The 16,399-nt window shown below is 45.6% G+C and overlaps 1 protein-coding gene across 12 annotated transcripts in view; it reads right to left on the minus strand.

Moving 5' to 3' along the window:
* Positions 1-16,399, minus strand: part of LOC147017666 (teneurin-3-like) — a 420,926-nt gene that overhangs the window by 170,026 nt on the left and 234,501 nt on the right. For all 12 annotated transcript variants that reach the window (XM_085847416.1, XM_085847409.1, XM_085847415.1 and 9 more), the window contains 2 exons: positions 12,239-12,459; positions 177-287 (listed from right to left, as the gene is read on the minus strand). In XM_085847416.1, the coding sequence (XP_085703542.1) occupies positions 177-287; positions 12,239-12,459 (332 nt within the window). The remainder of the gene's footprint in view (positions 1-176; positions 288-12,238; positions 12,460-16,399) is intronic.

Here is a 16,399-nt window from a genome sequence, read left to right on the forward strand (position 1 = left end):
TTGTGTTATTTATTTCAATGACTATATTTAGTACCAAAGGATCCTGAAAATCTGGCAACTCAACTTCAAGAAATTAAGACTTTGCAGCAATTCTGAGAGCAGAATCAATATTTATGCAACCGAGGAAGAAACAACATGTTATCTCGAGGTGTGGTGAGGTGTGGTGTTATTCTCACTTCGTCCATTCCCAGATGAATCAGGTGTGCTGGTTGGTAAACGGGGACCATGGTGGCTGGGCTGATACTCAAGTGTCTTGAATTGCCAGTCTAGGCCACAAACATGCAACACTAAAAAAGAAAAAAAAATAGTGAAGAAAGAGAAATATAAGGCACAAACAAAACCCAAATACCACACAGTCCTTTGATTTTCACAATACCCTTTGAAGCACATTCATGTTGAAATTGATGGTCAATTAGCTGTTTACTTTCATTATTCTGTACTGTCTGTGTCGGAGTGGCAACCTGTCCAGAATTGTGTCCAATACCCAAGGAGACTGCTTCGGCAGCACCAACGTTCTGCACAGAGTATGGTCCCAATGGATGGATGGATGGATTCTGTACTGTCACTCCCAAATATAGAGCCGCTGATGCACAACACTTCATCAACAACTGTTGTACCTTTTGGCTGCCCCATGAGTAAAGAGTAAAAAGGAAGTTTTATTTGTTTTAAGAACACGAGCAGCAGTTTGATTTGACACGACACTCAATATGACCAAATATATGTCAATAATCTGTCATCTATAATATAAAAGGATCTTGGGCTTGGCAGGCCTGCATCTGTCCCTGCCTCTGGAAATCCCTGCCCGTGTGTGTCCGGCAACAATATTGTCTTATAGCAGATATAACTAATCAAGCCCAATCTGCAAACAGTATGATATAGTTGAGTCAGGTGAGGATAGATAGGCCGGTTTCAATTTGCATTAAAACAAAAACTCTTTCTGCTTCGTCGTCTTCTTCACTTATACTAATGGTGAGTCTCATTCAATCCTGTTACTCAAATCGATTACCGTAGATTCAGAAAACGCTTGCAACATTCAATACTTGTTTTTTCAACATTACCATTTTATTTATACAACATGAATATATATATCGCCCCGTCAAACAATATTTTCTGATTATGCGCCGCCTTTCGCTCTACTTTCAACACAGGTGATAAAAGGATACGAAAAAAGCAGCTGATACTTCAATCATTTGATTCGCATGATTTTTAAAGGGTGAAAGTGAATTTTTCGCCAGGTACCCATTCTCGTCGCCTATTAAAGGCAGTAATTCACTGCACAGTCTATATATGCACACACACAGAGGGCAGAGCTACCTCGTGAATGCAATCACAACATTCCGATAAAAAAAAGAACTCCATACCTCTCATGTAGTATTTTAATTAGAGCTTTACCAAAGCAGAGGTGATGTATTCACGAGTTGAACGGGCACCATTTTACGGAATGCCAACATGATGAAAAGGCAAAGGGTTGTGTAATGAGCTTCAGACAAAACATCATAAAAACACATCAACTACATCGATTGTTATTTCAGACAACTTGTTGGAACAAAACTAAGTAAATTAAAACATGACCTATAGTCATATATAATTCTTTGTCACTTCGCACACACGAGAATTAACAAGGATATTCCCTCGGGTCACAGACCTATTCCAGCAAGTATGGTGTAATGATACAACATTTTCTTGAACTTATACCAACAGTGTCATGCAGTTTTTCAGGCCATGACGACGTGAGTTAAAAGTCCCATCTTGGTATAAATACGAATGTACTCCACCCAGCCTTTCGAGAGGACTGAAGAACCCAACTTTTTGCACATTTCACTTCCACTGGTTCTCATAAATCCAATCATCATTTTGTATGAAGCCTGTGGCTGCTGGTTGCGTCATTGCTGGGAGCACGGCTGTGCTATTGATACAGTGCCCTCTGTTTCCAGTAAGCTGGTGCTCATTTTGCCAACCTTGGAAGGATGACAGGCTGAGTCAACCCACCTGGTGTTATTTAACGACAGGGCAGGGGCTCAAACTCAAGATCCCAAGATCTTAAGCCAGCCACCTTAACTGTTAAGCCAACACCAGGCTTATAAATCCAATAATGTAAGCACAATATATTCTCGTGGCCAGGTCCCTGCAAGAAGTATGTGGGGCATTCAACATGTTCAACGAGATACCATACTCACCAAAGTCTAACACATGCCCTTTCATTGTTCAAAGTACAAGTACGAGTTATGTATAATTTATAAGAAAATATAAAACGTATTATACTGTATTATCTATTTGTAGAGGCCTTGTTTATCTGTAGTAATAAATGTCAGTGTATGTCTCCTCCATAATTCCAAAACCATGAAACCTAGCAGCCCAAAAGTTTGCATGCACCCGAAGGGAACTGCAAGGAAGTGCATGAATGAAGACTGGGTATTTGGGTAAATTGAAACACCCCTTTTGAAGGTAATTAAGATGAATGGCTTACCTTCATGAAAAGCTTATCCTTGGTCAATGCAACTTCACCTTGTAGGGTCTTAGCCACCATTTTGTTTAGGCCTCCTAAACATGCCTTGCCATTTTTTAGGTCAGCTCGCTGACCGAATAAAACCGTTCGATGTCCTCAGATCCTTACGTTCGTCCGTCCGTCTGTCAACAGTTTTTATTTTTCTATCTCCTCCTAGACGTCTCGGCCGATGGAGTTCTCACTTGACACGATGATAATACTAGTTGCTCTCTATAGATCGTCTGAGTCCTTTTTCGCATTTTCGCCTCAGGGTCAAGGTTACAGGGTCATCAAGTGCAAAATGACCGATTGGTCGAATGGCCTATCAGGAAGCATCGGACGGCTAGAATGCATAATGTGTTTCATAGGGATTATTAAGAAGATTTAATTCGACCAACTAGTTTCTCGTTACCTGTGTCGTCTGGCCCTGTTTATTGGGCAACACGAGGTCCGCTGACTTCAACGCGGCTTCGCGCGGTTATTTTAAGTTCAATTTAAATTCTGTTTTCACTTTTCATCGTCGCTAAGGTTGATTAACACTCGGCTGCATCAAGTTTTGTGAAAATTGAATGTTTATATCCTCGGTCTGTGTGGAATGCATTGCAGCGAGGGGAAGCTTCCATGGGCTTCCACCCGTTTCCATGCCAAATAACGAGGCTGTCTTAAGTTCTAGTTCATTTCTGTTTTCACTTTTGGGACCTTCTGGTGTAGCTACACGTTCAATGAAGATCATTTTCATGCAAATCTGCTCAGAAACACACTTTTCATGAGGAAAATATATTCTATTCAAATAACCGTGACACTCTGAAAGGGAAACCACGTGCTCTCCGTTCGCTACTTCACTTCGTAACCTGTCCTCCTGAGGGACTGCTTATTCGTAGCGTCTGTGAGATTAATGTTTATATTTTAGGTGGTTTGGGGATGTGCTCTACAAGTATCTGAAAGAATTCCGGTGAAAACCGACGTTTTAAGATTTCGTTAAAACAGTTCACCCGAAGGCGAGCTGCCTGGTCACGTGATACCGTGCAATTGACGCATCACGTGACGCTAATACGGAGTGTGCGTGACGAAGTGTAGTCTACACGGGTAAGACGTGTCAATTTCCTTCCTCACAAGCTGAAAACGGGCACTCAGTAACACTTGTACACTCAACCTTTACGTCATATTAAATCTCGTTTAACAGCGATTTGTATTAAAATATTTGGTGCTTTCTTTCTGCAACTCCTACTTTTACCCCGAAAGTAAAAATATCCTCTCCTGCGTTCATATTTCCTTCTACGAATAAAAATAATGCTGGACACATGTCAATCACAACCCACTTCCTGTTTCAGAATTTTGGTGGGAAAACTAGTTCCGGTTTCTCAAAAGTCCTATAAGGAAGTCCCGATATTTAATTGCCTATATCGAAAGTCTATATCCTCTTACACCCTTAGGTCGATCGGGGGCATATTTCTCAAAACTTGTGAGTGTTAATAAGAGCAGGGAAGAATTTTGCATCCAGAATAGCCACTTGGCTGCCTTCTTCGTCGAGATTCAGCTTTGAACTCTTCGAACTTTGAATCTATCCATTCTTCTCTTCCACGCATGTCTGACGAGTGCTATCAGTGATACCTCTCGGTGTCGCTTCCCAAACTAAAATATTCTTGCTGGCTCCAGTGGCTATCTGACTGCTGAGCTTCGCGCCATTGTTCAGTTCTCACTCTCTGGTGGGTCTGTATTAGTAAGACATGAATTAAGGTGGGATTACTAAGAAGATTTCATTTGACCAACTAGTTTCTCGTTACCTCTGTGGTCTGGCCCTGTTTATAATATCCAGTTTCCATTCTACATAATACCGAGCTGACCGTCAAACCTGCTCGGGTGTATTATTATTATTATTATTTTATATATACAATGTCAAGGCTCCTATAAGAGCTAACACACAACGTATAACAAGGGGAGCAGGAGACAAGAGGGACGGGAGAGGGAAGCACAAAACAGTGGGGAACAGACACGTGAGATCTGTCGAAGGGAGAGGGGTTGGACGGGGAACACGGGGTAAACAAGATGGCCATGACAGGGACTTTCAGGAAGGAAAGCAGGAAATATGAAGGAGGTGGATTTGGGGTGGATTAGTGGGGGTAGAAAAGATCATGGTTTTGGATGGGGGAAGATAAGAGGTGGTGGTGAACAGCTATTTTGAAGACCTGGAGTGAAGAGTGGGATTGAAGAGTGTGTGGGAGTTTGTTCCAAAGGTGGGGAAAAAAAGAGGAATTAAAGAATGAAGGTGAGCAGTTGTTCTTGATTTTGGTAATATAACCAGAAGGGAGTTGCTGGCAGACCTTGAGCGCCCTGCGCAAATATGGGCCGGAAAGATAGCAGACAGAGCAGGGGGTGGGGGAGGGGGAAGGTCAGAGAGGAGACGGCAAAAGACAGAAAGACCACCTATCTGCCTGCGGTGAGAGTAAGAGACCCAAAGATTCAGCCTCATCTTGGGAGATACCAATGATCTTAAATACCTTCGTATCTACAGCGTGAAGCCGAGGAAGGTGAGAGGCGGGAGCACCAGCCCAGAGGGGAGAGCAGCACTCCATCAGGCTGTGGATGAAAGCTTTGTACATGATCAGGAGCTCAAGTGTGCCAAGGAATGACTTTTCATGACGGAGGACACCTAATTGGTGACTGGCTTTGGAGGCCAGCTTGGAGATGTGGCTTTCCCAGTAAAGATCATAGCAGACAGTGAGACCCGAAGCTTCAATGAAAGGACTTCTTCAAGAGGATTGTTGAGAAAGTAGATGGGGGGGGGGGGGTTCCAGATGGTCCTTTCGGAAAGACATAGTGAGAGGGTGAGATTTGTCAGGGTTGAAAGACATGTTCCATGTGTTGGACCAACTTGTGATTTTATCCAGATCTGTAGAGAGTGAAGAGACTGCTGTTTGCCTATCGGAGGGATGACAGATGGTATGGCAGAGGGTGGAGTCATCAGCAAAGAGATAAAGAGGATTTTCCAGAGAGTCAACAAGATCATTGATGAAAACCAGAAAAAGAACAGGGCCCAGAACACTGCCTTGAGGAACTCCAGCCCGGACAGGAAGAGGGGATGAGAGAACTCCACGAAGGGCCACACATTGACTGCGACAGGAGAGGGAGTCTTCAGGCCAAGAGTGGAGATGTCCTTGGATACCATGGGAAGAGAGTTTGGTGAGCAGGGCATGGTGCCAGACAGTATCGAAAGCACCCGATATGGCTCTGATCTCATGTCTGGCATTGAAGACCTCCATCCATTTTGGGAAGGCAGGAGCAGCAAGTCCAAGGTAGAGTGGCCTGGTCTGAATACAAATTGATGATCGAAAATCAAGCCATTGGAGAAGAGGAAGGATTTAAAGTCAGAAGCGATGATGGATTCCATAACCCTGCTGAAGATTGGGAGAAGGCTGATTGGTCTGGATCGGATCTTGTGGACTAAATAAGAGTCACGATCTGGAGTGAAATATGAAAATGTTTAGAAATTACTGATTCTTATAACTAGGCAGATAAGCGTATTGTGAGAAAAACCATGTTCTCACCAAATTTAGTGTCCCGCCCACGACGTCACGTGACCTTTTTCAGGCTCCCAGGGATTGGTTGGGAGTCGGCACGTGGTGGGTGGGCCGCGAGAGAGCCGGGGCGCCATTATTGGCGACAGACGTAGCTCTAAGTTCATGAGTGGAAAAAGATATCGAGCGCTCCGACGCGCATGTTGTAATGCGATTTCAAGTGATTTTAAAGACTCTCGACAGCACCGTCGCGCTGATCGTTGATAGCTCCGTCTAACGGAATGAGTTAAATCCGGAAGAGTGTGATCGTTATTCCCGGATATCGTTGAGCGGAGCTGTGAGTTGTCCGACCTGTTTTTTGGAACTCTATTGTTGCCAAGAGTTCTGGCAGGTTGTTGTGCTGTGTATTCAATTCTGTTACCAGCCAATTTTGAGATCGAGCCAATAAAATATCATGCCTACCCCTAGAGGCTGATTTTAAACACAGTGGTGTGTTTTGTTGTTCTCGTTGTCCACACGTGGACTGCTTGAAGCTCGGACATTAACGTTAGTATTCCGTGCTGGAAAATATTAAACCGGCAGGATCACGACAAATGGGGGCTCGTCCAGGATCTTTCAAGTAAGAGACATTCGAAATGAGACAGAAATTCCACAGTGGGCTCCCATCTTCCTTCATCTGATCATCGTTCCCTCACCAGCAAACGCCATGTTGGAGGAACCTTCTCACCAGCAGAAGCCATCTTGGAGGAACCTTCTCACCAGCAGACGCCATCTTGGAGGGATTTTCTCACCATAGGACGCTATCTTGTGTTTACGCCAGTCATCGACCCACAAAAAAAAACAAAACCTGAGTTATTTGTACGTTGCATTTTCTCATTGGCAATTTGATGTGCGGTGGTGATATTGGGTATTTCGTGTCATATTTCCCCCAACAGAGCGTTGTGTGCTAATTACGTGTATCACCCCAATATTGTTTGCCTCCCCTGTGTGAATTGCCCCGTCCCATGTGGTGAAAGATATTGCTGAAATATTTCGATCCAGCCTCCTTTTAGACTTAGTGTTTTGTGCCCTTGTCGTATGATAACTCGTAGCCGAACCATGTCGGCTGGAGAAGTGAGAGATCAACCTGATCAGGTTGACAGTCATGTGGGTGTCGATGTGAGCGACGCAATCAGCCTTGACCCGGTCACTGAACCCGATATGTTAGGGAGCGATCCCATCATGACGAAATGCATGCGTTCGACCTTCTGCTCCGGGCTGACCCCGATTCAACAACTCGACATATATAACAGGGAGAATGACAGGGCAGAGGCTGAGCGACTCAGGGAGTATGACGCAGAGATAGCTGAAAGAGCAGCGGCAGAGGCTGAACGCGTCAGAGGGCATGAGTGGCGAATGTTGACTGAACAACAGTGGGCAGATGTGTCTGCTGCACCAGTCCTGGAAATTGTTCATGTTCGTTTGCCGGACTGGACGGGAGACACGAAGCCAGAAACGTATCTGGAGATGACGGAGAAGTTGTTGACTTCCGGTGGCATTGATGAGAGCTTGTGGGTCGGCCATCTTGTTAGCCATCTATCTGAAAAGGCGAGGGAGGTATATGCGAGGATGGCAACCGAGGACGTAAATGAATACCGGAAGTTGAAGGCCGAGATTTTGAACGCCTATGCGGTGTCCACGTGTATTTATAGGCGTAATTTTTTCAGTTGGACTTGTCAGTCCAGTCAAACCTATGAGGAACATTCGCGGGTCTTGTTGGAACAGCTGCAGAGAGGGTTCGAGGGGAGCAGCATTGAGTTACCTCCAGCGGTTGCGGAACTCCTGGTGCGTTACCGTATCGATCAACAGCTTCCGCCAGACTTAGCGTTGTTTCTTGTCGATAAAGACACTGTTTCCTCGTCAGACTGCGTCAAGCTTATTGATAAACATGTTTTGGCATGCAAAATGTTGCAAGCCACGCAGTCGCGTCGTAAGACGGAGGATTCTGCGGTCAAGACCTCCCCCCGTCTGCTGGATCGAGAGGAAGGGTTCTCCGATGCCCTCCACTGGTGGCGGTCGCGAGCTGCAGGCCAGGGCACGGCACTGGTGCGATTTCTGCAAACGCGTGGGGCACGGTGGAGACCGCTGCTTCTCTATCCCAGCTAGTCTGGCCTATCGAGGCAACCCGGCTGTTAAATCGGAGGGAGGTCAGTGGAGGTCATCAACTGGGCCCTCGCACATGACGATGGTATCGGTGACAGAGGTCACTGCCACCGAGGTTAATTCCATTCATCCTCTGTATCAGGATTATTCAGGAACAGCCTTAGTGGGTGGCCCTGATTCGGTGGTGAAGTTTAAGGCCCAATACCTTCGGGATACTGGGGCGACGCTGTGTGTTCTCCGGGCGGGGGTAGTTCGGTCTCTCAGATGCATTATACCGACGAGTATATCGTCCATCGGGGCATTAACCAGGTTTCTGGCCGGTATCCCCTTGCTCTCATCGAGGTTCGGAGTGGCATTTTTACGGGTCCGATGACCTGTGCGGTGGTACCCTACTACCCGGTACCGGGGGTATCCTTTCAGATTGGCAATGATGCAATGGCCAGGGAAGAGTTATTGACTCTGACATGTGGGGTGGTCACTAGATCCCAGAGCAAACAGGCGGAGGGAGTGGCGGAGTCAGACATATCTTCACTCTGGCCCGAGGAGCCTCGCGCCTCGACTCCAGCCTCCGACGGTGACGTTGCTTTGACTGAAGTGCACCCGAGCCTCCAGTCAGGCCAACCTCAGGAGCCGGGCTCCTCAGGGACCATTCCCGTCTGTGACACGGGGACCCCAGCTACTTGTTCGCCGGTCGGCGAATCCAGTGAGGAGGATCAGTCCTCCGAGGCGGTTAGCAACCCCAGTTCTGTGCCTGAGGTCACTCCCGCATTGTCTGCGGTAACCAGTCTTGTGGAGGATCAGGTGATCCCCTGGCTCTTGTTCGCGTACCGGAGTGCTCCGCATCGGAGTACCGGGTATACTTCCATTTTCTTGCTGTATGGTAGAGAGCCCAGAGGGCCCTTGCACCCCCTGTTTGAACGTTGGGTAGAATCTCTGCTGTCCACAGAACGTTCCATACCGGACCACATCCACGAGACTTGCTTGAGGATACACGATGCCTTATAAACGGGCAGTATCAGCCTGACGGATCAAGCCATAGAGCGAAAGCTCCGTTACGACAAGAAGGTGAAGACGGTGAGTTTCAAAGCTGGTGATCCGGTTTTGATCCATCTGCCACATGCCGGAAGGCCCATTGTAACCTCTTATCAGGGGCCTTATCTCATCCTGAGAAAGTCGGGAGCCATACTTACGTGGTGGACATGCCAGACAAGCGGATAAAAAACAGATCACCCATGTCAACGCGTTGAAGCCGTGGGAGGGGCGACCGCATACGGTCGCTCTAATAGGTGTCGCGGAGCACAGCAGCAACCTCCGAGGTGACGGAGGAAATGCAGGATGCCTCCCGGAGTAAATCACTCCAACTCCCCTCGAGGTGTCCTCTGACCCAACCCAATATTGGGTGGATCAAAGACCCATGAAAGATCAGTTGCCACAGTTGGAGCCTTTGACTCAACCACAGAAGAGGGATCTGCAGGTGCTGTTTCGGGGCTATCCTAGTCTGTTCCATGAGAACCATGAGAGGTGTTCTCCATAACATCGACACCGGTGACCACCCGCCCATACGCCAATCATGCTACCGTGTGTCCCTGGAGAAAACTGACGTCATGAGCCAAGAAGTCTCCAAGATGTTGGATTTGGGTGTCTGTCGACCCAGCAACAGCGGGTGGGCCTCTCCGCTCATTTTAGTCAAGAAGGCAGATGCCACTTGGCGGCCTTGCGTCGATTACCATCGTCTCAACAGCGTATCAAAAGGGGATTCATACCCGCTACTCCGTCTTGACGACCTGGTTGATCGTCTAGGGACCGCGAGGTTAATCTCTGTCCTTGATGCCATGAAAGGCTACTGGCAGATCCAGCTCACCGATCGGGCGCGTTGAGATCAGTACCTTCTGCACGTGTTTTGGCCACTTTGAGTTCACGGTTATGCCATTTGGAGTCAGGGGCGGCCCGGCCACCTTCCAGTGAGCCATTAACCGGATTCTCGCTGGGCTCGAAGAATTCGCTGTGGCCTACATCGACGACATCGCGGTGTTCTCCCATACGTGGGAAGACCACGTTAAGCACCTCCAGGCCGTCTTTTCACGACTATCGGAGCATAACGTGACTCTCAACGCCACTAAATGCCATGTGGGGCGAGGCCGAGTGAAGTACCTCGGTTATGAAGTGGGCAGTGGGCAATTGGCTCCGGTCAAAGCCAAAGTGGAGGCCCTAGTGGATTTTCCGCCGCCCGGCACCAAAAAGGCTCTCAGACGATTCTTGAGAGTTACGGGTTTCTACCGGCGGTTCATTCCACGGTTCTCAGAAATCGCTGCTCCCTTGACCAACCTTCTCCGTGGCAGTAACAAAGGATCCATATCTCTTATGTGGACCTCAGAGTGTGATGCGGAATTCGATGCGCTGAAAGGAAGCCTTGCCAGCCGACCGGTTATAAGGGCCCCTGATTTCTCCTTGCCATTCCAAATTTTCACCGATGTATCCGATCTCGGGATCTCAGCCGTGCTCATACAAAACGAGGATGATGTTGCGAAACCCCTCATCTACTACTCTCGCAAGCTGTTGCCCAGGGAGCAGAACTACAGTACCGTGGAGAAGGAGCTCCTCGCTATCATGGCGGCAATCCAGGTATTCGCTGTCTACATTGGCCATGAACCCATCACCATCTACAGCGACCACCACCCGCTCAGTTGGCTCAGCCAAGCCAAAACCTCCAACCAGTGTATTCTGTGCTGGGTGCTTCTCCTCTCAGAATACGACCTCACAGTCAAACATGTGAAAGGAGTGGAGAACAGATTAGCTGACCTCCTTAGTCGCCATCTAGTAGACAAGGAGCACCAAAGTTAAGTTAAGCCCACAGGCGGAGAGGGGATACCAGTTTGGGGCCCCTTTGTTCCTCCCGAAGGAGCCTTGCTCCTCGGTCTGTTTTCCCTCCTGTAAACGCTTTTCCCAACTTAAGTTTAGTTCCCTTTGTCTCTCTATTGTGGTGCGGGCGATGGGTAAATAAGGTGGGGTAGATATTAATGTGGTGTAGTGTGTTTAATGTTGTGTTGTGGATGAACATTGTTTATTGTACAAGAATGTTAACGATCACCGCCATCATATTGCCCTGTGATTTACAACTAGTACAATAACTGGTTTCAAAACGCCGTCTATCCGATGGGTTTTACTTTAGGTGGAGAGGACTGTGAGAAAAAACATGTTCTCACCAAATTTAGTGTCCCGCCCACGACATCACGTGACCTTTTTCAGGCTCCCAGGGATTGGTTGGGAGTCGGCACGTGGTGGGTGGGCCGCGAGAGAGCCGGGGCGCCATTGTTGGCGACGGACGTGGCTCTAAGTTCGCGAGTGGAAAAAGATATCGAGCGCTCCGACGTGCATGTTTTAATGCGATTTCAAGTGATTTTAAAGACTCTCGACAGCACAGTCGCGCTGATCGTTGATAGCTCCGTCTAATGGAATGAGTTAAATCCGGAAGAGTGTGATCGTTATTCCCGGCTATCGTCGAGCGGAGCTGTGAGTTGTCCGACCTGTTTTTTGGAACTCTATTGTTGCCAAGAGTTCTGGCAGGTTGTTGTGCTGTGTATTCAATTCTGTTACCAGCCAATTTTGAGATCGAGCCAATAAAATATCATGCCTACCCCTAGAGGCCGATTTGAAACACAGTGGTGTGTTTTGTTGTTCTCTTTGTCCACACGTGGACTGCTTGAAGCTCGGACATTAACGTCAGTATTCCGTGCTGGAAAATATTAAACAGCCGGGATCACGACAGTATGTATTTAAGGAAGGCTATGGCTTCCATCATCTCCATATTTACACAAGAACATGGGAAATTTCCAAAGCATTAAACTTAACTTTTTCCACTGTTCCGACAATTTTAATGAGTAAAGAAAAAATTAACGAAAATGCCCGAAGTGTAACTTCATTCAGTGCAACAAAATTAATCTTAAAGCAGGCGCAAGCTCCCGCGGCGAGAGCAGTGTACGTGACGACCACGGCTCAGTTCTCCGTGGGCAAATCTCCAGGGTTTGGAAGGCAAAATAAATTATAACACCTCTCATGTAAAATGCTCTACCAAATAAGCCAAAGAGCTAAGTCTCACCAATGAAATAGAGCAGCAATAGGGTGAGAATAGAGGCTATGGAGGTGGCCACGAGAGCTGTACACCTCCATGAGCAACCTCCAACTGGTGCTTTAAAAGTACCAGAGTTCCGTGGAAGGCTACGAGGCAGTGGTCGTGGTGGTGGTGTGTACACCGAGCCTGATGGAAGCGTGTATCCTGGAGCTGGTGATCCAAACAGTGGCCCCGTGAAACCATATCGTCTGCAACACATACATACAGTGATGATACTTGCTGCTTTATTATTATTATTATTGTAATAATGTTTTTGATTATCATACTAGCTGCAAGTTTTTGTGCCATTATTAAACTTTTTTTTTCCATGCTATCTCTACATATGCCATCCCTACACTACAGTACTTCATGATATGATAATTACGATACAGAGCTCGGAACACTTTACCGAAGTATGCAGACCTGGGAAAACTGTACTACACAGCATACCTGAAGCAAGTTCTGCAATATTAATGTTTTTCTATATTTTTCCAAATTATTCACAAATTCAACAGCAGCTATAAACTTGTTTATTTGACGTACTTTCACAAAGAGCAATACATTAATTAAGAGACTACAGAGTTCATACAACACCTTAACCCCATGCTTGGCTTGAGAAAAAAATGGACATGGAAAAGGTCTTTTAAACTCTTCCTTAAAGCATTTCTGAGCATGATCTATATTTCCTATGAGCCGCCGTTTTGTCTGAACTTCGGGATTAACCAATCCTAAAAGCGAATGGTAAATTTGATTGGTCAAGATGACGTAAAATGGCAAAATATTTTGTCCAAGTACTGCTAAACGGAAGGTTTTTGAAAGCGCCAATAAGGCGATTTGTGTTCCACAGAGTTCCAAGCATATAATTCATTGAAATAAAATTAAGGTTTTAGAGGTTGTAGAATAATATAAAATAAAACTTTTTTCCTGAAGTTTACTGCCGTTGATGCACATTTTTTACACGACCTTGTCGAACACGTTACATGAGTTATTCGTGCTTGTTGTATGTGTCCATTATGATGTCCTTAAAAAAAAAGAAGTAAGTTTCCTGTTTGGAATGATTTTAAATTTTGTTTGACTTGCAGGAAGCAGACTGTAAAAATATTATCTCACTCCTCTCTGCACATGTGCAGTTGGGACGAATCCTGAGCCAAGGTACGGTAAAACGATAGACTCGTATTCTGATTCGTGTTCAAAATATAACACTTGATTAAAATAAGTTCTTCCTTGATCATAAACTGACGGTCATAAACTGATCCGTTCTGTTCTTGCGTATGGCAGCTGGACTGCCAGGTAGTCATCATTTCTTGGAGCATAGCTGTGCTGCTGATCCCGTGCCCCTCTACTAGTACACTGGTACTCATTTCACCAACCTCAGAAGCAATGGCAGGCTGAGTTGACCCCACCAGGTGTTAAGTCAGCAGCCAACAGGGCTCAAACTCAAGACCCCGGGATCCCAAGCCAGCCACCCCAACAACAAAGCCAACACCAGGCTTATAAACTGATAAGATGGACAGACAGACATTAACTAATTGCTTAAACATACTTTTCGCTTTGTGTGCGTGGGGCAATGATATCCCTAGACCAAGGTCTAGGGATATCATTATTACACATTATTATTACATTATTGTTACTTTATTATTACTAAGGATACAACATTATTGGGCCATGTTGGGGAGTTTAAAATGGCCAACAGATGGCATTTATTTTGTAGTCTTCTTCTTCGTTAATATACAGCATAAGGCTACAGGGTGGGGTTGTGCCAAGGGGGAGGCTATGCCGTTGATGCATTGCCCTCTGTAGGTTAGCGAAGGAATTTGAAATTTGTTCAGGGTGCCGGCGATAGCTCACCTATTTTTTGCGAAGGACACCGTGGGATCTTTAACGTCCACCAACTAATTCCGACAGACGGGACGCCCATTTTAACATCCCTCCGAAGGATGGCACACGCATTGACGCATCACCCTGCCTGTGAAACACCGCAATGACAGTTTGTAGCTGGGTCGGGATTCAAAAAAGGCGAGACAGCTTCGAGGCAAGTGTGCGTACCTCTCGGCCACCATATCAGCCCATTTTGTACTATATTAATGATTGATTCTAAATTTGGCAAGAGACTTGTGCTGGCCACTAACCTGAAGGCAGGCCACATATTTGAACATGCATTTGCAATTCCACTCCTTATGGCTGGCTCAAACTAGCCATTACTTGAAATGGCCTATCTGGTTTGTTGGTTTAAAGAGGGAATGAGGATGGAGCATTGTGAGATGCTATTTAAGGGGACACACCAGCAACAGTTGAGATTTCCGGTTAGATTTAAAGCGAGGGGAGGATTGGGGGGGGAGAGAGAGTGACACAGCGTGAGAGAGAGAGTGAGGAGAGATAAAGATTATGCTTGAGAGTTAGTCATGGCAAAATAATCGAGATGAAGCTTTTGAAAGGAGAGGAGTCACGAAGAGCTTTTGGAGCTGATTAGTCTAACTGCATGGGCCGCAGAAACAAATTCTGTCTTGTATCGGATGAAAAGTGGTGGTGTTGCTTCGGTGATATTTTTGCCTGTCTTTTGCAACTTCACTCCCCTGTTTGCATAACTGCTGACACAATAAAATGATGCTCTGGAGGCTAAATGTCCACTACACCAACCTGTATACTGTAGACAAGCTCACGACTCATTCAAATAAATCTATGAGATCCTACCACTATTGTGGCACTTAATGTGCCTCAAACACCACCAGTACTTCCCAATCTGGACCCACTACATCATTGTGTGCACTTGCTGATGCCCCCGGGGCTTTTCTGCTGAGCCAATGAATCATTATCCACGACAGCTGTCCTGAAAGAAAAAATAGGTTAAAATGGTCATCTCTCCTTTTACATACTCTTTCCAACTATTGCATCTCATGCCCTCCCCCTTCACGCACCCTCCCATAAGATCTGAATCACCTCATTATTGTTGATCCAAGGAGGTATTAAGTGTTTAGTGTTCGTGTCCGTGGTGTCCTGATTTTTGAAGAATAATTTATCCATTATTTAATTTTATGATTATTTGGTTTTTTTTTTTGACATTTAATTTTTCCTTTATTTAATATTTTTAATTATTATGGTTCCTGGAGGGAGGAATTAAGTGTTTTTATTATTGGTGTCCATTGTGTCTTGCTATTTTTTCTTTTTCTTAAAGTTTGTTTTCAAGATGAGGTACAATTTCAAGTGCTACAAATTGGCTGATATGATGTACGAGTTGGCGACACCAGGAACCATCAGCGATCTCCGATCGTAGCCCTCGAGTTAGGTTCCGAATTTAATCAGATGAGAAATTAAGGAACGGGTATCAGCTTGAATAAATTGGTCATCTAAGCTCACGCTGTGAAGATATATACACCCTTGTGGAGTTGCAAACTTCCGATTGCACTATAAATGCCATTTCAAGGGTATATTTTTGCATTCAAAGTTAAGGCTCGTGGAAGAATTAGGACGGTAGTAATTAAGGCAGTGGTCTTTTGCTCGGAGAGTAGATGGTGCATGGAATAAGGTAGTGGCAGCAGAAAAATTGATAGGTTTAAACTGGAATTAGGTACCTTGAAGCATTGGGGATAGAGGGGTGCATGGATATTGCCGGAATGTCAGGGAGCTGGGGTTTGGATGGGTGACTGTATACACTTGCGTCATGACTGTGACATCTGTGAAAGGGTCTCATCGACAGGTGAATGTGCTGCTGATGCTTTATCATTCCTCACTCGATACCACAGTTTTCATCATCCCCCCACTTCCACTCCACCCCAAAATTTTATTTAAATAAAAATAATAAACTTTCATGTCATTATAAATATGTATGGTGGAAGGTAAAGGTGGTTGGGATTATTTTTGTAGAGATTGTCGACACTCGTGGAGGAGATGGAATTGTTTATCCATCATTGTTGAAAAAAGGCACAGCCAATCAACAATTTGAAGTTATCCCCAAAGTTCGACAAATTTTAATCAAGCAGGAAATATCAGGCTTAGCCTCAGGCAGGAGGCTAAGTCATCCCTTTCCTCTGTGGTTCAAAATCAGTGTGGAGCAGAACACATGAAAAGAAACACGTGGAACAACATTAAGCACAGGCTACATTTTTTATGGATCATAACAATACCAAGAAATAACAATAACATACAGCACTG

The sequence above is a fragment of the Eptatretus burgeri genome, chromosome 11, assembly GCF_056783735.1.
Source record: "Eptatretus burgeri isolate ZD-2024b chromosome 11, Ebu_testis_v1, whole genome shotgun sequence".
Lineage (NCBI taxonomy): Eukaryota > Metazoa > Chordata > Myxini > Myxiniformes > Myxinidae > Eptatretus > Eptatretus burgeri.